Here is a 26,554-nt window from a genome sequence, read left to right as displayed (position 1 = left end):
TTCTTCTCTGAAACAAGCGTCTGTCATGTGATGCGTGGGTGGGTGGGTGGGTGCGAGTGTGTGAGAGAGACTGCTGGTGTGTGTATGCAGTATGTGTGTTTGGGGTCTGACTGCATCCCCAACCGCATTTTACTCCTTGCACCCAGGGCAGTGGTTACCCTGCTGACCTTGTGGGGCTATACCAGCAGCAGATACACAAGGAAAACACACACATACACACACACACACAAACGCAGGGTTCTGAGCTTCCCTGGCAGTTCCACAGCTGGGAGCAATGAAGGGCCCTTTGGAGGGATCGAGAGAACACCCCACAATTGCCTAACAGAAAGCCCAAATTGTTAATGGGGACCACACTCATTTTCCCATTTTTAAAGGAAGCCTTTTTTCCACCTCTCTCCCTCATCTCTAAATGCCTCGTATTTCAAACTCTCGGAGTAGAGGGTGAGTGTCTCTGTGTGTCTCTGATGGATTGCCTGGATAAAAGTGTTTTCAGCAGACAACAAATGACTTAAATGTGTTTCCTATTATCGGGGATTATAGAGATAAAAATATTTCACCAAGATGAGAGTTTACAAGAGAATTCATTTTTCATTGTTAGCTTGTTCTATGGAGCGGAGTGGCCAGCTGATCAAATAGGTTTTGTTTAACAGGAGAGCGATATTAAGACTGTTGTTGTTGACGTGTGTTCACATGTGTGCGTGTCTCATACTTGATGCAGCCGTCACAGTCAAGGTTGCCTGTGTTCTCTTTGATGGTTCTCTCAGAGATGAAGGCCGGGTACTCTGTGTCACACGGTACCTGCATGGTCCGACCCATCCTCTGAGCTGGAGGGAGGAAGAGAAAAAAGAAAAGAAAGAAAGAAAGAAAGAAAGAAAGAAAGAAAGAAAGAAAGAAAGGAATAGAATGAGAAAGTCACAAAACATCCATTTCAAAGTAATATAAATATTTAAAATACTTGTGCAAATAAATTGTAAGCAAACACACCACATCCTTGCAAATATACAAGTTTGAAAGAAATCAGCATTTCTGAACCAGAGCTGCCTCTTGTCCCGTTGGAGATATTTCCAGTGTAAATCTAACCCAGCCATTTATGCAACATTGCTTGAACTCTTCCGCCACCCAGAGGTTTGAAACAATTCTACAGGATAGACAGGCAAAATCCTCTATTTGGGTCAATATTTCTAAAGCAGGCTTATTAAAGCAAGAGCTAATATAATTAAACTTTGAATACCAAATATTAACATTTAAAGACATGCTTTATATATCAAATTCAGTCTTATAAGGGTGGCCACTGGCACATTTTTTACAACACACACACACACACACATATTTCTAAAGATGGTGGATTATGTGTGTGATTTGAATGAAGCGGTTTAATTACCGAGTGTCAGCAGTGCAGCATTATTATGTGAAATAATGTGTGCGTGTGTGCGGTTGTATATAAACTGTACGCATGTGAGAAACGCAGCCTACATGTATAAACGTCTGGGATTAGTTCAGCTTCAGAGGCTGTGTAGATTGGGTTACGGGCTGCTAAATTGGGGTGTTTCAGCTGTGTGTCACAGGCCTGTGTCTCTATTGTAAAAAGATATAGAAAGTGCTGCTAAGACCTGAGGCTAGCCAGCTGTGAAATTGTCTCGACTGCTTGGCGAGCACTGATGCCCAGCTTCACTTCATTCGGGATAAGAGTATGCAAGGAAAGCATTTTATAGACTTTCATTTTGTGGTTCTTTCTCTCTCTCCTCTCTCTCGCATACGAAATATTTTCATATTAGTTTTGGCTAGAATTAATGTTACAATATGATGCTCCTTAGTGAGGCTTTAATTTCAGACAGGCAAACAATATTCAACACTCCATAAAGCATAAGGCATCACAGCATTCATAGCTTGGCGGTAATCATATGAGAATGTGCGTGCGTTTCTAGGAAGAAAATGAGACAGAAAAAGAAGGGAAAGACATAAAAACAGAGAGGGAGAGAAAGAGCAATAGACAGTGAGAAAAAGAGAGAGAGAGAGAGAAGCCTTTTTTCTCCTGTTACAAAGCGGATATTGCTTCCCACCACTACAATTATGACACACATCCTTACAGATCATAAAACCATCAAGTGTAACCCCCTCTACGCACACAAACAAATACAAGTGTATGTGCAGACAGACACACGCACACAACACACACACCCTCTCGCACACTGAGGTCAATTGAGGTAATCTTGTGTTCTGCCATTTTTACTTTTAGGGTTTGGATTGTTCCTCTTTATTCTGTTTTTCCAGTGGTCACACTGACTCGGACCGAGAGGAAATAGAGGGGTGATGGCAAAGATGAAGACAGAAGGTCAGTGCTCAGGACACTGGTTGTTTATTCTGTATGCAGTGAACTTTCGTCCCATGCGAACTCAAGCATTAGTATGAAAAACTGACAGCGTATGTTTTCGTCTGTGTATTATTATATGTAAAAATGAAAGTATCAAACATCATTTTGACCATTATTTTAAGAGACGTTAATGTTTTCATGGGCAGATGTACAATTGAAATATCACTTCATTTCCTTTCTCTTCTTTGTGAGACAGGAAAGTTTACTGTTATAAAAACCTTTTTATTGTATTGTTTCTTTTCTTTGTTTACTTTGTTCTTTGTCAAAAGAGAATAGCTGTATCTAGTGATGAAAAATGTTTGTACAATATGGTAAACAAATTTGTTAGTAATAAGTGAGGAAAAATTAAGTATGACCTGATAATTAATGAATATCTTTACTGGTGAATTTAAAAACTCTGTAGCAACTTGTCATCAACAGGTCATGTTTTTCCTGATTTCTTCCTCACTGGTTCAGTAGTAACAACTCACAACTGTGTGTAGTATTGTAAATTGCTACCAAAACGTTATTTTCATTTCTGTTTCTAAATGTAAACTTGAAGACCATGAATACATACATTAAAATACATATAGCCATTTCATTTGTAATTAAAACTTGGCAGCTGCTAGTAAGAGGAAATAATCTGTTTTTCAGCAGTGCAAAACTATATTTGTAAAAAATTAATTTAAAAATGTGTGTGTAAACTGGTGTAAATCCTAACAATCTGCAATCAAAGTTTAACAAAGAGAATAAGAAGGCTGGTTATTTTTGTAGATGTATCATAATCATTGCACTTTAGCAGACATTCAAAATAAAATGTGATGAACCATTTCAGATTCTCTTAAATTACCCATTATGCAGTGCTGTGTGCATGCACCAAAATAATTAGGAATGTATATAAAACATTTGTATATAACTTCAATTATAGCATAAGCTGTTTATTTTTATCTAAGGGTATGCATGTGGGAGTTTGCTTTAAACCGAGAGAGGGAACATGCAGATCACCAAACAGTGTGTTCTTACCTTTTGCTGTAAGGTCCGAGTGCCACCAGCTATACAAGTTGAACTCGACCAGGAATCTAAATATGGAGAAGATATCATTCATAACAACACACTCCAACCCATGCTTATATAATACTGTAACACTTTCTCCTGCATTCCAACTTTTTTTTACACACACTACAAACGTTTCTCAACAACTACAGTAGGAAAAAACTGTTTTATAAAGCAGTTGAAAATAAAACCAGCACAGCTATGAATCTTTGCTCGTTGCCAGTTATCCTAGTTACAAACAATCCCCTCATGTTTATTTGCTTCTTAGATGACTCTAGGTCTTTCGGTCAAAACAATCATGAAAAGTGTGAGTGTTAAATAGCTGTAGAAAAAAAAAATGTTGGTATGCCTTCCAGATCACGCAGGTTGGTGCTGAATATCACTCCTTTCATCTGAGTAAAGTGTGAACTACTATAATAATTATCTTAATAAATCTTATATGACCTGTCTGACGAGTCATACATAAGTCTTATAAAACAGGTTGTGTTTTGTTAATCTTGTAATTAGTCACTTTGTATATACAGATGATTGGGTTATATATCTGAACATGACAAGTAATATAAATAATTTTAAAAAGGATAATATGTTGGCGTTTCCTCATTACAGATCACTTAACATAACATCTTTGTATGTCTCTTTTTAGGGCTTACTATATGTATCACTTTCAGTGTTCTGTGTGTTTTTTGTGATATGTATTTAAAGTGAGGGCTGTTTTGAACCTTTATAACCTCCACATACATTAGTCCAGTCACTCATATGTATAAAATTATTATTTTTTATCCTGATAAAATGAAAAACATACATGGAAATTGAAACTCATAAATCTAAAAATAACTTATGTTACAAAGATAAAAATTGTCTGCACTGTGAGAAACTGTAAAATTAGCACTGACAACTCAATCCTCCCAGTAATGCACTGTGGCGACAAGAGACCACCCAGGAAGACCCCGCAACCACAACGTGCCATCATAGGAGTACCCGCGCCACAGGAAACATCAGGTAGCCATTACTGCTCATGATCACTGATGATCACGTCGACGTACATGTGGAGGAGCTTGTAAACAAACATACTATTGATGTATAGTCACAAACACACAGTTAACCTCATCTGACAGGAGAGGCCACCGTACGAGTCTTCAAAAACACATGTATGCAGCGAGTCTGTGCTATTACAAACATACCGAACACACTCTCATACACACACAAGTCTTACATGACAAGCTCAGTCAGGATCCACTTCATGGCTGAGAAGAAAGCAAAGTAAGGCTAAACAAAGACAGAGAAAATACTAATCAGACACAATAAAATATATAATACGTAGTCCCAAAGAAAGGTATACAAACAACAAGGTTAAACAGTGTGAAGAAATGCAGTACTCACATCCAACAGTGTGTGTCCGCTGTCACTACTCTCTGAATAAACCCAACATAAAGCCTGATAGTCGTACAGCGTGACCCTGGGTAGATAAAGATAAGAAAAGAGAGGACAGAAAGTGAGACAGAGATAAAATGAGGTAAAGATAGGTAGAATGTTTTTAGAGATTTAACTTTAATAAGTAATGCATTTGTCAGGAAGATATAGCCCGGATAAGGTGATACAAGCCTTGATTCACACATTATCTCTACTATTACATGCCTGCGGGGCCTTTTGGACTGCTGTGTGGGAGCAGGAAGGAAAGATCCCACCTCTGCTATAACTGCCGCTTTACCTACGGATAATATATTGGATGGATGTGGCAAGAATGGGAAAAGGAAAGCAACTGAAAGCCGAGAGCTTCCTGAGAGGTTCCTCAAAGTGATGTAGGAAGGTGTGTGTGTGTGTGTGTGTAGATGATTTGGGGATATTGGGGGGATATCAGAGGATTTAAGGGCTTAGTAGAGCCTGAGGGTGTGAGGTCTGGGTCTGTCTAGGAGAGGTTATTGAAGGGGTTCCTAACACACATATACACGCACACACATACACACTGGACACTTTCTCATAGCCTGTGGATAAGTTCCTATATACTTGACAATACTTTGTGTGTGAGATCGTGTGTGTGAGCATGTGTGTGATGTCTGAGTGGGTCCAGTCTATCCGCAGCCCTGGGCGATGTTCAAACCTCAGTCACAGTACCGGTGACACACAGCTCCAACACACCGCCAGGAACCAATTAGCGCTAAGCCAGGCCACATAATGGTGTTAGCAGCTAACTTAGACCAATGCAATATCTGTGTGTCACAGTGCGGCCTTCATTGCTTTTTTAAAAAGATGTATAAACCAAAAGTAACTCAAAATAATGGATCTTCATCTGTAGCCCTGAAGTGGACAGATAAATCCAACCTGGCAGCTTGTGTCAACTTTAAGTGGTGCACTTAAAGTACTTAAGGTGCAATTTTTTTAATGTTTTTTAATCAAGACAAAAACTGTGCTGCAACTTAGCACATTAATTCTCTGCAGATGGCACTGGGTTAAGACAGATCGTACTGGATTCATTAGTGTTATGATCTATAAGCTCTAATACTCATCATGCTAATACTTCACTGACACAAGTTGTATTATTCATTCATTATATGTCATCCTTAATTTTAAACAATCCCTCATCATCCGACATTAAAGATTCAGTGAAAGCACTTGTAGGCCTCTATGTTTTTATGAGTGGGTCTGTAAAGCATTTGCTGTCAGCTTTTGAGGTTCATCCCTATGATAAACAGGCGTGGTTGTCTACTTGTGTGATGATTTGTCACCCGTGATTTTTATGCACTGAGGCAGCATGGCTACAAACTCTTCACCCACATCCCGAAGGCAGAACTGAATGCCGGGTACAGTCCTGATGCAATGTTGGAAATGTGGTTGTAAGCTTCTGTCCAAACATAAATTTAACATTTAACTGTGCAACTAAATTCTCTAAAGATTCCACAAGTGTTAGACTGTACCAGTTTGACTCCTACAATGTGTCTGTCTGTGTCTGCTTCTCTGCATTTCTGTTCTCTAAAACTGGGAAAGTTATCCTCTTGGGTTAAATTTCCAAATTAATTGCAGAAAGACGCCACCCACTGCTCCTGGCGTTTTCCAGGAGACACAGCTCTACAACAAGCAGTATATGCGTGAATGTGTCTACATGTGTGTGTCTGTGTGTGACTTCAAGTTTCTCCTAATTCCTTCGTTTCAGGAAAAGATTTGCTGTAATCCCCTAACGGAGAACTCTGCTGAGCGAGGGGTCGGAGTTCAGTGCTGAATAGCTCAACACGATTGGCCAAGTTAAGAGCTGTCAGCGCAAGGGGAGACATGCTCTCATTCTGAGGCCTGCCTGATATTATGCACATACATTTGCACACATGCATACACACACACACACTCATATGTACACTTGTGCTGGCACGTATAAGTACACACTCATACAGAACACCCACACACACACACGTGCAGTTTGAAATACTTACCTCTTGAAAGAGCCCATCTGCAGAAGCTTACTCATTACAGCTCCTTCTGCTTCTCCAAAAAATTTCCCTGTCTGAGAAAGAAGAAAAAGAGATTTTATTTTATTTAATAAAACAAGTCATAACAAAAGGTAAATGTAAAACTAACATCCTCTTAAAACTATGTGTTTATAAGGCTAGAAGCTCTTAAAGGTATAAAATTTGACACTTGCAATGTCCAGATCGGGCTGGATGAGAGAAACTGTTGATTACCAAAACCCTAAAGCATGCAGACACCATTCCTCTTACATTGCTAAATGGTCTGTGGGGTCCTTCCTTCTGTTCTGCCAAATGACCAAGTGGCCACGGCCAAAGAGAAAAAACACTTAGTGCCTTTTATGGGACATAACTAAGAATGACATTTCCCATAGATGAAGCTTCCCACAGTAAATTCTAAAGATACGTAACCTGGTGACATTGCTCAAACATATGGGAAGCAGTTTCTGTTAGTCTGTAAAAAGAACAACCACCTCACCTTTGGATTTAGCTGATCAAGCCCCCCTGCACCCCTCTCCCTCCCCATATTTCCTGTTGATACCTAAAAAAGGTAAATTTTCCTGAACACAAGGTGACATCTTCCAATTACTTATTCTGTCAGACCATAATTTACAATGATATAGATATGAATATTCAAGAAGCTTGATAAAAGATAAGAGATGATTAATTGATTATAAAAACTGCCCTTTAATTCTCTGTTAATAATCAACTGTTTCATCATAATTCAAAACCCCTGAGATTTATGACTATTACACAGTCAGAGGCCTTACACCCTGCCTGTCCAAATTGCTCCAAGCCAGGTGATGCCACAGGGACAACGCTATCAAACCATTAGCATCCATTAGCCATATCAGCCACAGGGCTGGGAGGGTGAACTACACCCTCCACTCCCCCCAACACCCTAATTTTCTCTACACCTTGGAGCCAGAGAATCCCACCTCAGCTGCATTAAAAACCCCTGAATCCTCTCCCTCGAAACAGCATGAAATTGCCTGAAATGACAGTCTGGTAGATCCTCCAGCTTGCCCCGACAGCCCACACAAGACTTGTCACACATTTAATACAACATTTCTCTGGGTCACATTAATGTTACCTTGTTAATTCAATGACATTTTCACTACATAACAACAAAGAGATAAAACAACTTGACAAGTAGAACCCTAAATGCTCCGTCACCTCTAAATTAAGATCAAACAAAAAATGAGGAGCCTGCATGTGAGAGACACGTGAAAAGAACATGCAGAGAACTGGAAGGACAGTGACAGCCAGCGGACTGGCTTCTAGATGAGCCAAAGCCAGAGTGACAGTATGTCTGATGACAGCTAAGCAGAGGGTGTATGCTAGGGCAGCACCATGTCTCCTTGAGAGCAGTCTAAACAACAACATCCATGAAATTCAGGAAAAATATTATATAATAGGAAAACAAATGAGGCAGATATGCGCCTTGGACTTCCACATGTTCATTACAAACATAAATGTGTTTACTCTAACTATGACAACTTTAAAACAGAGTATTATACAATCCTTTTTATTGATCTTGCCATATTTGGCTCTGTGTGTGTGTGTCTTACCAGAGTGTAATCCTCTGCTACCAGAACAAAGCCATTGTTGTCAATGAGGTAGCAGTTAATGTTCTGTTGAATAGAAAACAAAGTGTTAAAGCAGTTGTGAGAAGTAAAAGTGACCGAATCATGGATGGTTCATTGAGAAAAGGAAGGCTGACCAACCTCATCGTCGCAGCTTATGGAGCATTTTCCATCTAATGCTGCACACTGTAAGAAAAATAAAAATAAAAATCTGCATACTCTATCGGGGTGTCACACCAAATATTTAGGCTGTTTGGTCGAGAACACAGATTCCTTTTGTCAGCTGAAAACCTTTACTGTCTTCCAAAATCACTTTTAAATGGATAAATGGAAGGAAACAGATTGATGACCTTTACGTGTTAAAAGATCCACCAAACAATTTAAACTTTTATGGTTGCTTGAGTCATTAAATACTTATGACATTTATTAGTTATTATTAAAGTACAGAATGTCATAAAACCAAGGATGCTTTGAGAAAGCAAATAAATGTTTTACGCAGTTTTTTTCGTTACTTTACTTGCCTTCGTGTTTATTATGTATGTAGTTAGAGGAGATGCTATGTTATTTTAGTTTTACAAGTGTGTTATATGTATCATAATATGAACGTGTAAACATGCAGGATATGTGTTTATGTCTACGTACCTGTCTGCTGGCTGTCCAGAATTTCTTCTGAAAGAACTCCAGTTTCATCTGGATGCCCACGGCTGAAAGAGGAAAACAAATGAGATGTAGCAATGGGACGTGTGTGTTCATGTGTGTGCAAGTGCAAGTGCAAGTACATTGTGATCTGTATCACAACAGAAGTCATCCTACAGGCAAGAGAGAGATTGTTAATATACACACAGTGCCTCTTTCATTAACCCCAACTGAGGGAACACATCCAATTCCATTGCAGCAAACCCCTTCTGGTCAAAAAGGGGAAAAAAGGGCAATTACACCCTGCATCATACATGTGTCAGCTTATTTTTCTGCAAGGCTAAGTGTTTGTGTGTGTACGTAATACTAGTACCATCTGCACACATGTTCACAGATGCTGCTAACCACACTCAAAATGCAGTTTCACACGATTCTAAACCAGACCTCTCTCTCTGTGCCCACATGAAATCCATCCAATTCCTCAGTCTGCCTCCCCGTTGTTATCCCGACAGGCATTTCCAGAGTTGGTATACAGAGCTGCTCTCACTTCCATAAGGCTCATCCCAGCAGGTCCCTAAATGCACAGATCTGACCAGAATTCCTTGCGTGGAAAAACAGTCCAAACAGTCGCTAACATTAAATGTGTCAGCTTTTTCAGAGTTGGCTGAGGAAAGATTGACACATTCACCACAGGCTTTAACTTCCCTCCTCTCCTCCTCGCCCTCCTCTCCCTCTACCCCCTGCCACTAAGACTCAGAGGACCCTAACTTTCTCTCAGTAGGGGGTTTGCCATGCTTTTGGGGTCTGTAAGTCTTTCCAGGAGAAAATGCAGAACAGCCGCAGGTAGTAACTAAATGGAAGAGAATGCAGAATTTGGCTGGATTTAACAGTTGGGACATTAAATTACCATAAGGCCAACATATTGATTGGACAATTTAGACATTTTCTGACCTGTATTTCAAGCTGGTATAGGCCTATTATTATGTAGATACAGGGCAAATTATAAAAATTGCAATGAAACATTAACTATTGTTTAAGGGCTATATGTTGCTGTATGAAGGTATGTAGGTAGGCTGATGTGTGAAATACATAAGAAGCAGAATCAGCACTAAAAGTTTAAACACCACACACACACAAAAAAAAAAAACGTAAGAAACATAAGCAATGCAACAAGCTAGCGAATTGGGAAAAACTGCCTCACATTGCAACAATGAAATTGATAAGCTAAGTCATGTTATTATAAGCCATGACCAACCTTTTTTTTGTAGCTGAAAATGTGATGTTTGAACCCATTTCATTTCCAAACTGGATGCCCCACATCTGTAAATTAAATTTGTTTTGCCAAAATTAGTCTTGTTGTAAAATTATGGATGTATTAATTTAGTATTTTTTGGAAGATGTATCGGATAATTTATACATCATGTTTTTAGACTTGTTTAAGATCTTATGAATAGCTTATTTATTATTTATTCATAGCTATTAAATGGGTAAGATTTAAATTTCTTACTGTTATGTTAGTAAAAAAAACTGAGTTAATGTCTATTATATATATTATATTGGACCAATGTTAATGTTGGTTCTATACACACATACACAAATAGCTAATAGTATTAATACAATAGTAGTAGCTTAGAAACATAAAATACTGAAAACTTGGAGTTAAAATTTAGTGATCTGCCATGTGTAGAGAACATTATCAGTGAGAAATATTCCATTGGTTTGCACTTCTTTTAGTGTGACTGTGCATTTGTGTGATTGTTTAAGTGCAGTGGGGTGCTGCTGTGGCCTGTTTTAGCCCTTGCCCAGAGGAACAGGTGCAGATTATCCCGTCATAAGCTTTGCCAGATCCTTTCAGCAGCCCACCATTTCTACACCCACATGGAAAACCCAGGAGGAGAGGCTAATTTAAGATGCTGGGCAACAGCATTGGAAACACACATGGTATAAAATCAGGGAGAACCTACATCATTTAGCCAATAAAAGACACAGGATCATCTACTCTAAAAAAAGCTGTAAAAACAAAGAAAACAGTGACTGAAAAGGAAAACAGATAAGGAAGTCTAATTCAATTGTCAGACAAAAATTGCGATTCCTAAAACCTGAAACATCAAAATAATTTTAAGATATAAGATATGAAAACACAACTCATCTAAAACATTATACAGGATAAAACAATTTTTTAAATATAGTTACAAACAGTATAGGATGGGCAATCGGTTAAGCAAGGATGGAAACATAAACCCAATATGAGCAGTACATGGAGTTTGCTCTGTCAAACTGTATTAGAGGTTAAAAGCGTACGGATGTTGGCTGCTACCTGAAAGTCGGCTCAGAACAAAAAGGCAAAAGCCCAAATCTGTCTCACTAATGCTCTGGAATTTTCTGTACTATGAGAGAACATTTAATTTCCCTAGGTATGATTTAAGAACTTGGGGCTATTTATGCCCTGAGCTGGGTTTATGAGTCCAAAGATGAAAACACATAAAATCCTCTCCAAATCCACGCCATCACCAATCTCCTATCAGTACAATTCCAGGCAGGGAGGGATGACAACTGGTTTAAATCCTACAGGTATTTGGGATTCTAATAAGGACTGTATAAACTTACTAATCCATCCGTGCAAGGGTGCATCATGTATGTGCTCATGTTCATTCTATAGCAAGGGCAAGCAAGTGTGTAGTGTGTATGTGTTTTTCTCTTTAATTGTGTATGGATCAGTTCACAACCCAGTGACAGCAAAAACACCTCTAGGACAAGCAACCTCACATACAAGTGTCACAAACACTCAGACCTGTCTGAAAGATGTAGTTATTTGCAAATTTAGTGGTGCATTCCACAGCAGCTACACAATACAGGGGTGGATCATGTCAAGATGCTGAGCAACATTCAGAAGATGAGCAGAACAGGAGGCTGTTGTTAAGGATGCCAGCAGTCTACACGACTTAGTCTCCACTGGCCTCTCCTCTCATCTGCACTCTTGTTGAAACAAAATTGAGACTTGACTAATGAATATTTTTAAAACTAATCCAACAGTTCACTGCTTTACAGCTAAAAAACTTAAATCTCTGTGGTGGCCAAATCTCAAATAGCTCTCTGAATGAGCCGTAAGATTTAACAGAAAAGATCATATGCAAATCATGCAAACCATCTTTGTAGTTTTCCCTTAATAGCAGAGTAATAGTAGGCCTTAATGCCACATGCATTAAATGCATCACAGGATATGCACATGATAGTATGATGATATAAGTGTTTGTATCATGTTGTGCTGACAACATGTTTTTTTCTCGCTCTGTTTTTTTGTAACTTGATGCTTAAGATTTTTTTAAACATAACATCACAAACACAACATGCTGTCTGTACACATCACCCATATGGGCTTTTAGCTAATAAAATGGTGTTATCACACATTTGAGGATGCATTTGACTATGTAGGAGTACATGACCACTCAAGTGTGCATGTTAATGTGGATGCAAAGTGTCCGTGTGTGTGCGCAGGTGCAAGTGCAAGAGTATTTATGTTTTCTAAAACATCTTCACATGTGAATTAATTGCTCACTGTATATGACGGAATGAAAATAATTGTCATGCCCCTCAGCGGAAGAAAGGATATAAATATGGATGGACAGGAGGGTAAATACAAGGGAAGGCCCTACAAGCCAAGGTCAGCTTGTAAGCTTAATCATATTCATCGTTAAAAATTATTTGATCATTAATCTCTTCCTGCTTTGTCCATTTTTTGCTTCTCCTTCAAGCGACCCATGAGCTCATATAGGCTCAACAGTCAATCCCTTTAAATGCAAAATAAATCATGTAAATTAACTGCAACAGCTTAATATCCTGCTGTGTGTGTGTGTGTGCATGTGTATGTGTGCATTCGTGCGTTCTGTGTTGCTGTGCTGGGGGCGTGTTCTGCCAGCCCTTCTGCCCACGGCTCATGCATAATATCATCAGAGCATGCCACAGCAACGGGCATCCTCCAACTGTGTTCACTGTGTGTTGAAGTGTTTGAGTATTTGTGTAGATGCAATCTAATTTTGTCTTGCTCAACTCTTGCCAGAGCAATACGTGAATGTCAGCGTATGTGTGCGCGCTGTGATTTAAGAGGCACAGCTGTCCGCTGGGAGATGTCACACCGTCACACTCACCAATACAACTGGGGACAGGAAGAGCGAGCGAGCAAAACAGAAAGAGAGAGAGACATACGCACGCAGAGGTCAGAGTGTTGATTTGGATTCAACAGAGGAGCAGAACTAAAATCAAACCAAGCAAGAGGAAAGGGAAATGCGTAGAAACAAAGGCAAAACAACAGCATGAAGAAAAATACAAGAGACAGAAAGAGAGTTTGAGAGACAGTGGGAGACCAATAGAGAGAGATACAGAGCGAGAGAGCGAGAGCGAGAGCGAGAGAGAGAGAGAGAGATAGAAGCAGAGCTCCCTAACTACAGTGATTCCCAGACTGGCTGGCTGGCAGTAGGCACTGTGCTCTATTCTTCCCGCTCTGATGGGGTTTCATGCCCGTGCAGGCAGTGTTGGGGATCCTGAGGGCAACACAAGTTTCTGCTGCTGATCTCAGCCTTTCTAATTCCTACCTATTGACTTTATCAGCCTACACAGATGAGAGTCAGGATAGCTAATCTCAACCTTACTGATGGCTAATGGATCATCAACCAATGACAGTCAGTAGAATCCAGGGGAGCTAAAAGACAAACAAATGCAAGCGGCCCAAGGACGACTGGCAGATATGAGAGGTAGGAGCTCCATCACTTGTGTGAGTGTGTATTTGTATGTGTGCATGGTAGGTGGGCTGCTATCAGCTGCTGAGACTAGTATGTTGTGTAAACTGTTGTATAACTGAGAGGATGCAACACACATGGCAGCATTACATTCACACTGTTATGTTTATAGCCGCACATTAGCATTGCCTCTGAATGTTTCCTGTGGCAAATAGATACAGACATTGGTACCAAGCTGATTTAAGAGGTACTTGTTGTGGGTTGTGTGTACATGTCATTACAAGCTTCTCTGTGTGTACTTTGGGCTGTAGGGACACATCAGAGCAAAGAGCCATTCTCCTGTGTTGACCTCATTCTAGAGCTGCTGTTACAACGCTCCACTGAGCTGAGGCTGTTTATATGTGTCTATGTATGCATCGTATGTATATGAGTTTGTTTATGAGTAAGTGCACACATGTGTAAGCACATGTGTTTGAGTGCATTCTTGCATACATACACACACACTCTCATTTCACTAACAAAGATGCAATTAACACAGGGCTTTGCGCTACAGCGTGCTAAATCTCAACCCAGCCATGTTCTGATTGTTTTGTTGAAGCAAGCAACATAATATAATAACAGAAATATTGCCACTGTACCAAAGTAACACCTGAGAATAGACCTGGAGCACCTGTGACAGGATATTTCTAAACCTGTGAATCTTAATCCACTGCAAGAAGTCCAACAGCCAGACAAAGACAAAATGATGATTACATGTTTGGAAATGGGACACTGCCACTCTAATTAGCAGACTATGTTACAATAGTGTTTATTCAAAGAATAGGGTAGCAATGGGACAATGGCTTTAGTATTTTCCAAGTGAGACTGCCGGTTAACTGCTCAATGCTAAATAGCAGTTATGTGAGTTGGTTGAGTGCTGTGTGACCATAGAATTTAAACAATTAAATTGTGCTGTCCCATGCAAATCAACATTCCCCAATGGTTGTTTGATGATAATAGTTAATAGCTGCACAATGTTTCCTTATATTAGTGTGGAAATAAGTTTCAGTGATATGAGAACTCACAGCTGCCTCATTACAAAGGCATAATTCAGGCAGAGATTCTAGGGGGAGATGCTGCCTGATACAGGACAAAATGAGATAATTCCCATTTGAGAAAACACTAAACATTCCCAATTAAGATAACGGCTGCTGTACTGTTAAGAATAACATTTTAGCTGCTGGGCCTATGAAGATAAACATGGTGTAGCTATATGTTCAGGATCTATGAATGCAACTTGTGAGCTTGTTACATGCCCGGGCTTGGGTCTGAGATTCATTTCATCCAGCCTCGAGCTAGTCCAGCCAGTGCTATAAATACTGCTGTAGTGTTCCACAAGAATTGGACATGTGAAGTCATCTTAAAGGGAGTCAGACACCCAATATCTGCTGTGTATGGATTTGTGTGTGGGAGGAGTGTGGGTGAAGGGTTATGAAGCTTTGGTGAAGTCACTAAGGGCCACTGTCTAAGGGAGGGTGGGAGTTGGCATATTAGTAATAAGTTTACTTTCTTGTTTATCAGACAAAGAACAGTCCTAGAACAAAGTGAACTTCATTCTTTTCTCAAGACTTCATTTTCAAAAATATTCATATGTACATTCCATATATTTATGCCAAGCCAAAGTGGCAGTTGAATACTGTAGTGTGAATGTATGCAATAATGTGATAGTAGGAGCTCACATGTTATTCAACCAAAATGTATATGTAATTGTATTTCTTTATTTCTTCTATTAAGCTGCATATACACATGCTTTAAATGTCTAATCCAAAATTGTGTCCCACTGTCTCCACAGTGGTACTGGCGTGTGCCCTCCTCTCCCTCTTGTCTTTGTCACATGCCTGTCCAAAGGAGTGTAGCTGCAACAGCAACACCAAAGTAGTAGATTGTCGGGGTCGAGGCCTATATGACATCCCCCGACGACTGCATCCAGACACCCAGGAACTGTATCTCCAAGATAACCGTATCAGGGGGCTGGGATCAATGGCCTTTAGAGAAATACCCCTTGTTCGCATTCTCGATCTATCTAATAACTCGATTACATCTGTTTCACCAACCGCTCTGCTGGGTCTCAGAACTCTACAGCGCCTCAGCCTGGCCTACAACAGCCTGAGAGAGCTTGACAAGCGGTTGCTTGGGCCTATTCGCTCACTATCACACCTTGACCTCTCACACAACAGGTTAAGCAACAAAACTTGAATATTTGCCTCTTGTCGAACAATACACATAGTAAACTTGATAGCACATAACTCATTGTATCTTATCTCTTGTATTTCCTTGACATGTCCCTTCCTCCAGCCTGTGGGGTTTCCCTGGAGCCATGGGGGACAGCTTGAGGAACCTTAGCCACCTGGGGCTAGCGCATAACAAGCTAACACGATTGGACCGTTCCCTGTTGGAGGCCCTGACCCGCCTGGACAGCCTCACACTACGAGGCAACCCCTGGAGGTGTGACTGCCAGCTCATAGGCCTCAAACTCTGGCTGGAGACGTACCTCTTTAAAGGTTAGACCACTCGTAGCTCTAGGCAGTAGCTGGGGAACGTCTGTAATGTTTCCAATATTCATCCATCTCAATGCCTTTCCAGCTTGAAATAGTATTAAATTATGGTAAAACACAAGCACACATCCTTAAACTACTAGTGTACTAGAGTAGATATGGCTGGGCTCTATGGCACATATTACACAATGAGAGGAGAGCCTCTTTTAGGGATTAAATAGACTATCCCCAAATGGATATAAAGTTTGAGTATTTTGCCCTTGGAGAGATTGACACAGTGGATTTAAGACCCGACTAAAAGGTCTGTCCAGTTATTAAAGATGGTGGAATGAGTGCATGTGTGTGTCTCATGTTGTAGTTGTGGGAGAAATGTAGATTGTTTTGGTTTTTATATTGTTATTAACATCTGGTGAGTACTGTGGATTATGTTATGGTCACAATTTACAGAATTTACTGTAGAGTCTTTATTGTAACTGTTGGTTCACTGACATTGACCTTATAGCTAAGCAAAAAAGTGCCATGCAGCAATAAGAATCTCCAGAATAATGTTGAGATGTTAGGTACTCTATGCAGCAGTCCCTGTGGTGACAGCCAGCGATAGAGTGTATATGGGTGATTAAGAGTTCAATTGTAGAGTACATTATTTTCCATGCTAGACCAACCCCAGCGTGCATTAGATAACAAAATAACCACTGTACAATGAAAGCTAGGCTCACTTGGAGTTGACTGGCCCGCCTACATGCCTATGTTATCCTGACACAGCTTTCGTCTTAAAGGCTGAAAATTCTAATTACTGCAAAACAGAACAATAGACCCAGATACAAGGATGTGTGCTTAATAGAAAGCCAGTGGTTAATCATGCAGGCAGAAAGGAAGTGTATGACAGAGCACACTCGACATGAATAGTGGGAGAGATGATTTACTGGACAAACAGAGGGCAGCTGATGAAGTCTTAACTCCACACATTCTCCAACAGATGATTCATTCGGCTCCAGTAGTTGAGCTGTTAATCATATACTTGCTATTATGGCCAATCAAAGAAAGCCATTACACCCTAGATGAATAAATATCTCAAACAATGCGCTATTCCAGACTCAGCTATGATGATTATGATTGTGCCCCCCTCTGTAGTAAGCTGCCAAAAAAAAGAAAATTATTAACAGCATGTAATGTGCACAACTGACTGATGCATGTCTCCTTATTCCCTCTGTCTGTTAGTCTGTCTTTTGCCATCCCTCCCTACTCTAACTATTTAACTCTGATCCCAAGGTGGAGTGGTGGATGAGGTGATTTGCTCTCAGCCAGAAGAAATGAGGGATAGAGACCTGCAGAAAGTCCCCTACCAGCTCTTCCACACCTGCATGACCACAAGCTACCATTACCTGTTTGCTAACATACACCACCTGGAATCTGAGAGGTTACTGCGAGGCCACACCCATGGCAACCATGCTCATCCTTCAAGCCATGCTCTCCATGTCCCCATGGCAATGGGGGAGGGTTTTGGTGGTGGGGGAGGAGGAGGTGGGGGAGGGAACCTGCCTGAGTGTGAACCTAAGCAGAGGCACCGGCCTGTCAACTTGCGCCACGCAATTGCCACAGTGATCATCACCGGCGTAGTGTGTGGGATCGTGTGTCTGATGATGCTGGCTGCAGCAGTGTATGGCTGTGCCTACGCTGCTATCATGGCCAAGTATCAGCGGGAGCTAAAGAAGAACGAGGAGTTGGCAGCAGCGCAGGGGGCAGATCATGCAACAGCAGATGAGAAGGAACCACTGGAGAATGCTATCGCCTAGGAGATGATAACATGAACCCTGGACTTAAAACCTGAGCCTCAACCCTTTAACCTAATCGTCTCTGGATGCCGTGTGTGTGAGTGCATGTGTGTTTGTGAGAAAAAAAAAAAGAGAGTGAGAATATTAATGTGTGCGCATGTGTGTATGTTCACCTCCTTTCTGAGACTTGGGTAGCTAATTTCCACAGGTATTTGACTATGCACTGATGAGAAGAGTATCTTCTACTGTATGCGGGTTCGAGGGGTAGGCCAAAGAATCCAAAAGGAATCAATTCCATTTTGTCTGAGAAATGCATATCACAGATATGAACAAATTGCTATATATTTATAATTGTGTATTTGTAGGTATAATGGTAAAGCGCTGGTATTTAAAAACAAATATTTTAGAGTTTTGTTGTCTTTTGGTAGTTGTTTATAATTTTGAGGTAATTTTGAAAACTCATAGTAGGCAGCTGCTGTCTGTTCTAAGTTGTTTGTATCATTGACGTGAGAGTAAGAGAACAAGAACGGATGTTTGTGTATGTTTTGTGTTTCATGTGTGCTTGAGTGTGTGTATGTGTGTGGAGATGTATACTATATGCACATATTTATAGAGATTTTAAGAGTTTGTGCCTAATAACGTGATATATAGTTTTGAGCAAGAAATATGTTTTCTTAAAGGATATTTTTCTGACGACTGAAGTGAAGATGGGAAATTCGTTGAAGCAATAATGAAACAAACTAAAACGAAAACAACAAAACCTGGACTCAGCCTTGTTGTTTTTCTATGACTTTTTATCATCCTGCTGCACAAAGTCACACCCACAAACTTTTAGATCTACAGTTTTTGACATCAGTTGAGTCTTGTTTGTACGTTAATGCTGATCACACGGTGGTAGTCATGTCCTTCAGTAGTATGTATTATATAAAATAAAGGGAAACATTTAACATTTTACCTGTTTGCTGTATGTATACTGGCAACTAATTTGAGAAGGCATGCTTTACTTAAATGGAGAAAGTATCTTTAAGGGTTATTTTGGAAAAAGAGATGTCCACTTTAGAGTGAATTCTGCTGTTTAAGTGTCACTTTGTTTGTTGTTTATATAAGGAAATAGTATAATTTACAGTAAACAATACTCAAGTTTGGAAATCCAACCCTTGGTAAAAAAAAATACCAATTTCTAAAAAAAGGAAGGAAAATACCCTTCATTTAAGGTGTTACAATGGGGATCTTAAAATTAATAGACATTGCATGGGTGATTTTGCTGCTCTCAGTTTAATGTGTTGCTGGTTTTTCGGTTAATGAAGTTTCTATAAAACAATTATTATGTCAAATCACGTGACAAGAGAAAATGGTAAACACACACATATCTCTATGAAAATACTGTGGATTATTCCTTAAAACTAGGGAAGGTAATATACTTCAGAAGCATCTTTTTTTGAAATTCTCTTTACACCCAACAGAAATCAATAAATCAAAGGCTCTGAAAAAATCTGAAAACTATATAGTATCTGTAGCAGTCACAGGCCTGTAATAAACCTAGCCAATCGTGAAATGATCAGCTGGCTACCAAGCTAGTCGCACAAGAATGGTAGAGAGAAAATCGCCAAAATGTATAGTTCTACCTATACCTACAACAGTTTGCACTGCCAAACATAACAAGAAAAGAGACACAGAAGTAGAAAACGCTACGAACAAAAAGTTTGGATAAAGCAACGCTTGGCCTTTCAACGACAGCAAGAGCTGCAGGACAGGTAATCATCTGGTTTGTTTTGTTCAGGTGGGTAATTGTTATTTCCTGAACTATGTAGTATGTAGAAATATGTGTTAATGAGACATGAAGTGTAGTTGGATACATTAAGAATGTTAATGTGTGTTGGGGGAGGGGCTTTGGAGGGAGCCCTGGAAGGAGGGAGTGGGATTTTTTTCGGTTGGATACTTTCAAAATCTAAGGATATATTGGGCAATATCCTTAGGGATATTCTTTTTCTGTCTGATGGAGTTGACTGGTACTGCCACAAGGGAATTCTATAGTATAGTATAATGAAATATCAAGTCATCTGTAAACTATACTAAAAATTTAGCTTGCTGTGTACATTACAAGCTTTCATTATTATTATCTATACATTGATAGTTTGCCATTAGCGGTGATTTAGCTTACTCAGTGTAATGTGGAGTCACATGAACGTACACAGATGCCTTTGGTATTAACGCCTGACCTGAGTTTTATCGCTCTGTATATTACTCACAGACTCACTGCACGTGGCTCAGGATGTGACCACAAACACTGGCACATACAAACACGCTGGCACGCACGCGTGTCTATGTACGCACACGGTAACATTGTGACTCAAGCGATGTCTCCAGGGCCCGTGGTGTGTGATGTCATCAGCCTGTCCTGTTAAGTTAGTGTATTAGTGTATTTGCAAGTCTACAGCTCAGTGGAGCGCGGGGCAGTGAAAACTGGCCCTAACCGGCCCACGCTAAATTTGCATTCTAGCCTACATCTATCTTCCCATCTGACTCTCTTATATAAACTCATCCTTACAGACATCCCCCGATCTGATAAGCCTGATTATACAAGTACTGTACTGATGTACAATCATTATTGTACATCAGCATCCAATGTAACATTAGGGTATTCATGAAACCTTGTTAACGATTAGTCATTTGGACTGCTGCTAAATAGCATTTGAGAGAATTATACTATCCTTAAAACAATTGTGATCAAGTCAACAGGTTCAAATAATACTGTGGGCTGATGTAAACTGTGGGCTGCTTGTGTACCGCTCTGCTAGAAATCTGATGCATACTCTGTGTGCATGTGTGCTGTGGCATCGCACAGACTCTCCCATCATCTCTGTCCTTCTGCTCCAGTGGTTTCCCCCAGGCCAAGAGTACCCACAATGCACTGCTTTCATGTCAACGCATTCAGGCACCGTGAAATAATTTTCTCTTTCTCTGCCCTTTTATTTCTTCTCTTATTGTATCACTGCATTTCCAAAAGGTTTTCCTCCTTCTCCTTTGTTCAGTTTTTTTCTTCTTCCCTCTGTCCAGATCTTTTTCTGTGATTCCTCTACTGGCATTAATGGCTCTCATCTGTTGACAGGAGAACTTACATAGATAATCATCAGAAGACGTTTTTAATATGAGGCAAAAGCTCTGCTCCACATAGTTTCTTGCCACATGTGTTGGGCGGTGGAAAGGATTACAATACTGTATTTGAATAGAATAATTTGCTCATTCAAGACATTTGTACTGTGCTATTACTAAAGCTATCAATATAAAAAGAGGACTTTCAATACAAAGTATAAACATAAAGAAAGTTGGAGGCACCTTACTGCAAAGAGGAAGAAAACTGAGCCAGAAACACATTGCCTACCTATGTATATGTACATTTTAACAACTTTGTATCTTTGTAATTTGCTCAATGTGTCCGAAGCTGTAATAAATATTCAGATTTTTGCAAACAAGGTGTTTACAAATTTTTTTATGTGAATCACTTGAAAACAAAAATATATTATGTATTTTTTTCTATTCTCTTCTTTTCTTTTTCATCTTCATGTACTGCAGAGTACAACTGTTAAAATATTGCATTAGTTCCAAGATACACAAAACTTCCTTTGGGGAGAGATGGGTAAGGAAGGATGTTATATCACAAAAGACAAAACCACAACTACTGTCAAACCATAACTCTATGTTGCCGCTTTTTACCCATTTCTTCCATTTAATCTACAGTTCCTTTGGTCCGGAACCAAGCTGATGGCAAACAGAACAAGGCTGGCAATTCATACCATCAACTTGCTGATTGCACCAAGTTGCATTATAAGGGCGTGACATTGTGGGGCTTCTGAGTCACCAGGACGTGAGATGAGGCTGGCCACAATGAAATCCTCTAGGCCACAATATGCCTAAATAAGCACAGCACAAAATAAAAAAATAAAAAAATGTAAAAAAGGAAGGCACAAAAGGCGTTTATGAAATTGGCTTCTATTAATATATTTAGGCATAAATACTCTTGGATCCAAACGGCGCCATGTTGCACTCTCGCCTTCTTTTGAGCATATATTCATGCAGGGGCAAACACATGGATAAAAAATAGCAGCACAGTCAGTATATGTAGGCAGTAAGTGTTTCAACTCAAAAAAGAGGAAAAGGAGTAGGGGGAGAGAACTGTAGACCAGGAAAACAAGGTCTACACAGCATTGTAAGGAAGGGAATATTGCAGCCTATGTCAATGTAGAAGTGTGTGAGAAAGAAAGAGCCACTTGAGTCCCCACTTACCCGCAGCTATTGGCGATTTCCTCTCATCCAGAAGCTGAATGGCAGTGCTGGCCAATACAACACTCTTGTTTTCTGATCCTAAGCCACACACATAAAAAGCACACACGTACACAACACACACAGGCACACGCATACAGAGTTCACATTAGAGGCATATCATAATTCCTTATATTAGTTCTGAACTGACCACAGGGTGATTGGAGAGAGAAATACTGAACATAAATACCACAGAGTACTATTTCATGGCTACAGCTAACTGCCACAGTCCTGAGAGGAAGAGTGCATCCAAGGCAAGTCCGGCGAGTAAATAAGAGGCTTTCAGATCACTTGTATTAGCTGGCACTAATGGAAAGCCTGAGGCTGAGGACAGATGAGAACACATTCTCCCTTTGGAGGAGAAACCATTTCTTAGAGACATAGTTAAACTGCATATGCGTGAAGTGCAAGTGTGTGTGTGTGTGTGTGTGATTCTGTGTGTGTGTTCTGGCCAAGTCACTATGGAAAGGGCTGAACCTCTTCCTACCATATCTTATTTCAACCCACAGCAATCAGTCCTGTCCACAAGAACACAGCCCAGAATTAATAAGAGAGGAAGGGGAGGTAGAGATGCATGGCAAGAGAAAACGACCAAATATGGGTGAAAGAGGAAACGAGGAGATGGAGGAAATAAAAAAAAGAAGGTCTTTCTATATCTTTCTAATACAAGTGAGCATACATTTTATTTGTGAATTTAGTTAAATGTAAGCTTCTTTTGAATGATCTTATAATGTATTTTATCTTCAGTTTAGTAAACGTCTATACAATTAGTGGTCTGTTTCATTATATTACACTAGTAATGGCTACTGTGTAGAACTAAAATATTTTTAAAGTAATAACTGACTTTATTACCCTTTTGAAAATTGAGATTTACAACTAACCTGTGTTGAAAGGTAGAGAGTAGACAAAGGTACCAGGAACTTGTTCAGCTGCTCTCTTGTACCACAGGGGAAAGTGATCGGCGTTAAACACCCCCTCTTTGTCCTCAGCTGTCAGGAAGTCTCTTGAAGCAGACAGAAAACAGAGGTGACGATGATACAGAGGATGCACACACAAAACGTTGTACTTAATGTAATCATAAACAAAGAGACAATCAACTCATACACTCCTAAGCATATATCCTTGTACATTCATTTGTTACTGCTGCCATTGGCCTCTTAAATAAATCGATGTGATCTTTGTATTGTACTTATAGTTTATTGTTTTCTTATTGTTGTCTGATAGTTATGTGGTCATGCAGTTAACTCTCTGTACAACAAATTGCCCTTTGGAGATAATAAAGAAACTCTTGAATCATACAGACTGAATACCCTTAGCATACTTACTGATTTGTAAGTTCATCAGGCACCACAAACAGGTTAATTCTGGACAGGCCCGTTCTTGTACCCAGGTAGGCTATCTCTACCCCTTTATCGGAGTTCCTGTGCAGTATGACACATAACTACAGTAAACATTTGTGTGTGACTGTAAGTTTGCAATCAGCATCCTTAAAATAAAACAGAAGCTCTTACAAGAACCTTAGATTTTTGGTTTTCTGTAAAATTATGTTAGATGCTAAAATTTGTCAGTAGCATCATCACTAGCATTACCATTTCAGGGTAAAACTGGTATTTGACTACAGGATTCAGTCTGTGTTAAGTCTTTAAAGAAACATTTTCAATAAGGTCATGGAAAACGAAGAGTAGAATGAGTGACATACTCAGACTTATTGAGCACAAGGCTTGTCCAGTAGGCCTCTAAAGGCGCAGTCACCACCGCATCAAAGAGAACCTCCTGAATCAGCTCCTTGTCACCTACCAAGGCAAGTTTTTCACAAATCAGTCACAACACATGAGAAACATTTAATTTTAAGAGCAGAGAGGGGAATGTGGGGTTTGTAGATGAGTTTAACTAACATTGTAGGTGGGGTTCGTAACCACTGAGGTAGAGTTTGATTGCCTCTATTTGGGACAGGTAGCGGTGCTCTGGGTGCTCGTCTGTGTTGCAATATGTCCTGCAATATAACAAGAACAGACAATAGGGACATTAGTTATAATAACACAGTCATCATTGGCACCATCTATTTGAAAACTGAGTTTTTTCAGATGATTATCTGCAATCACAACTCAAGCGTGATCATATACTCCAGTCGCTTTTAGTTACTTTTGAATAGCAAGGCATCTATGATGAATAAAATGTGAAGTAAAACAAAGAAGGTTTTCCCCCCTTTACAAGCATTAGTTTGAAAAGCATTTATAGTAATTTGTTTAGATGTTGGTTCCCAATCCTGGTGACCACAAGTCATCAAGTGACACAAACCATCAAGTCAAAGTCCTGCAGATCCCAAATCTGTTATATAAATGTTTAATTGTTGCAAGATTATTGATTTCTTTAATTTCATAATTAGGGAGTTATTTTGGATAGAGATCAATCACTATGTCACTTGAATAAGGGATGAGGATGATATTGTCTGAATGGAAACACACAGCAGTGTCAATATACTCTACCATTCGTCTGCCAGCGCTACATCAGGATGCTCCAAGTCATGAAGTCCTGTAACAAAATAAGAACTATATACCTCAAACTAAATCAGCAAAATCACTCAATATGAACTCATAATAATAGGGGTAGGCATCTACACCTCAAATGCACACAGTCTTAAACACACACACCAAGGGTGAAAAATGTGTTTTTTGAATGGATGTGACAGGTCTGATTAGATCAGGAAGAGCCAAGTCATGCTCAGAGGGCTCCACATGATGGACATGTTTAGAGAAACACACAGACACACACACACACACACCACCACCACCACCACCACCACCACATGAATATTAACATGCATGAGGCTGGACATGAAAATAGACACACATGCACACTGAGGCACACATACAGGCAGGGACAGACATACACACCATACAAGTAAAACACATCTAAGGAGCTATTAAAGAAAAATTTAACTTCCTGTCCAATTGTGGCTTTTAAGTTCATTATCACTACATTACTATTGAGTGTGTGTGTGTGTATAGCATATGTATACACATGAACAGAAATTGTAAAATAATAATGTAAAGATCTGAAAGGGGTACTTATACTTGAAATACTTAGGTAATGTTCTTTGTTTCAAACATTTACTGAAGAAACTTTCTGCATCAAAAAATACAAACATGACTAATAATAAACCAGTTCACCAGGCTGTATAGCTTTAACTAAATTAACTAACAAGCTCAGACAACGTATTATACATTGTAAGCAACAGCAGGGCATGGCTGACTGCGGTAAGTGCTTATCATTATAAAATTAAATACTACAAAATATGAATTATGTTAAATTTTCTATACATTATGTTGTTTTTTATACCTTTTCTGTTTTCTCTTTTGGTGTATTGTATTATATGGTATTATATGTACAACGTGGTATTGCTACTACTTTCTTCAGTAAAGTATCTGAAAACATCCACCACTTCAGCTGAGTAAAGATGTGTCTGCTGAGTGAGAGACAAAGACGACAAAAGAGTAGGAGTAAAGAAGAGAAGAAAAAGGAAGGATTTCCTACCTTCCTCCACTGTGACATTCCCTCTGAAGAAAAACTTCCCGTGGCCTCTGGAAAGAGCTACCCCTAGACTAAAAATAAGAAAAAAATATTTTCTTAAATGACAGCTCACCAGTTCTTTGTTGTGCAAAGACAACTGAGAATACAGACGCTTTAGTCATTCTAAACTGTATTCACTGCTCACAGAAACATTATCTTTCTTACCTGAAAGGAGTCCCCTTGATGTCTGTGTAGTAGTAATCATTATGCAACACCAGCACACGTTTCTGAAATAAAAGACATTAATACATTTCATTATACGCTACACTAAACATGAGGCAGTGCGATGGCAGTTATCTGACGTGATTCCCTGCAGTCTGGCTCCATCTAGTGGTGTGATGAGTACATGCTTTGGTTGGCAGTCTGCCACATGACGTGTTACTCTGCAGATGGATGTGTGTTTTTGTATGTATTTTGATGAAGATGTGAACATACATTTGAGTGTGTGTGTATTTGTGTCCATACATAATGAATGCTTAATAATCAGGCTAATGTAAAATGCTCTTTACTAAGCTTTGAAAATGCATGCACACGCACACACACACACA

The 26,554-nt window shown here is 39.6% G+C and overlaps 2 protein-coding genes across 2 annotated transcripts in view; one reads left to right on the top strand and one right to left on the bottom strand.

The window, feature by feature from the left end:
* The window catches only part of cacna2d3a (calcium channel, voltage-dependent, alpha 2/delta subunit 3a), a 107,933-nt gene that overhangs the window by 5,730 nt on the left and 75,649 nt on the right, over positions 1-26,554 (bottom strand). Inside the window, exons 19-34 of the mRNA XM_035656128.1 lie at positions 26,172-26,233; positions 25,971-26,038; positions 24,923-24,968; positions 24,332-24,429; positions 24,136-24,229; positions 23,762-23,857; positions 23,318-23,439; positions 22,401-22,478; positions 9,084-9,145; positions 8,583-8,627; positions 8,427-8,489; positions 6,823-6,893; positions 4,784-4,859; positions 4,617-4,669; positions 3,374-3,429; positions 710-824 (exon numbers count right to left, since the gene is read on the bottom strand). Of these exons, the coding sequence (XP_035512021.1) occupies positions 710-824; positions 3,374-3,429; positions 4,617-4,669; positions 4,784-4,859; positions 6,823-6,893; positions 8,427-8,489; positions 8,583-8,627; positions 9,084-9,145; positions 22,401-22,478; positions 23,318-23,439; positions 23,762-23,857; positions 24,136-24,229; positions 24,332-24,429; positions 24,923-24,968; positions 25,971-26,038; positions 26,172-26,233 (1,205 nt within the window). The remainder of the gene's footprint in view (positions 1-709; positions 825-3,373; positions 3,430-4,616; positions 4,670-4,783; positions 4,860-6,822; positions 6,894-8,426; positions 8,490-8,582; positions 8,628-9,083; positions 9,146-22,400; positions 22,479-23,317; positions 23,440-23,761; positions 23,858-24,135; positions 24,230-24,331; positions 24,430-24,922; positions 24,969-25,970; positions 26,039-26,171; positions 26,234-26,554) is intronic.
* LOC118324021 (leucine-rich repeat and transmembrane domain-containing protein 1) lies at positions 13,196-19,070 on the top strand. The gene is made up of 4 exons (XM_035656127.1): positions 13,196-13,825; positions 15,642-16,026; positions 16,145-16,350; positions 17,614-19,070. The coding sequence occupies exons 1-4, from the start codon at positions 13,789-13,791 to the stop codon at positions 18,135-18,137; spliced, it is 1,152 nt and encodes a 383-aa protein (XP_035512020.1). The 5' UTR covers positions 13,196-13,788; the 3' UTR covers positions 18,138-19,070.

The sequence above is a fragment of the Morone saxatilis genome, unplaced genomic scaffold, assembly GCF_004916995.1.
Source record: "Morone saxatilis isolate NCDOM2014 unplaced genomic scaffold, NCSU_SB_2.0 Contig15, whole genome shotgun sequence".
Classification (NCBI taxonomy): domain Eukaryota; kingdom Metazoa; phylum Chordata; class Actinopteri; family Moronidae; genus Morone; species Morone saxatilis.
Note: the sequence above shows the minus strand (reverse complement) of the source record. Positions and strands in the feature narration are given on the sequence as shown.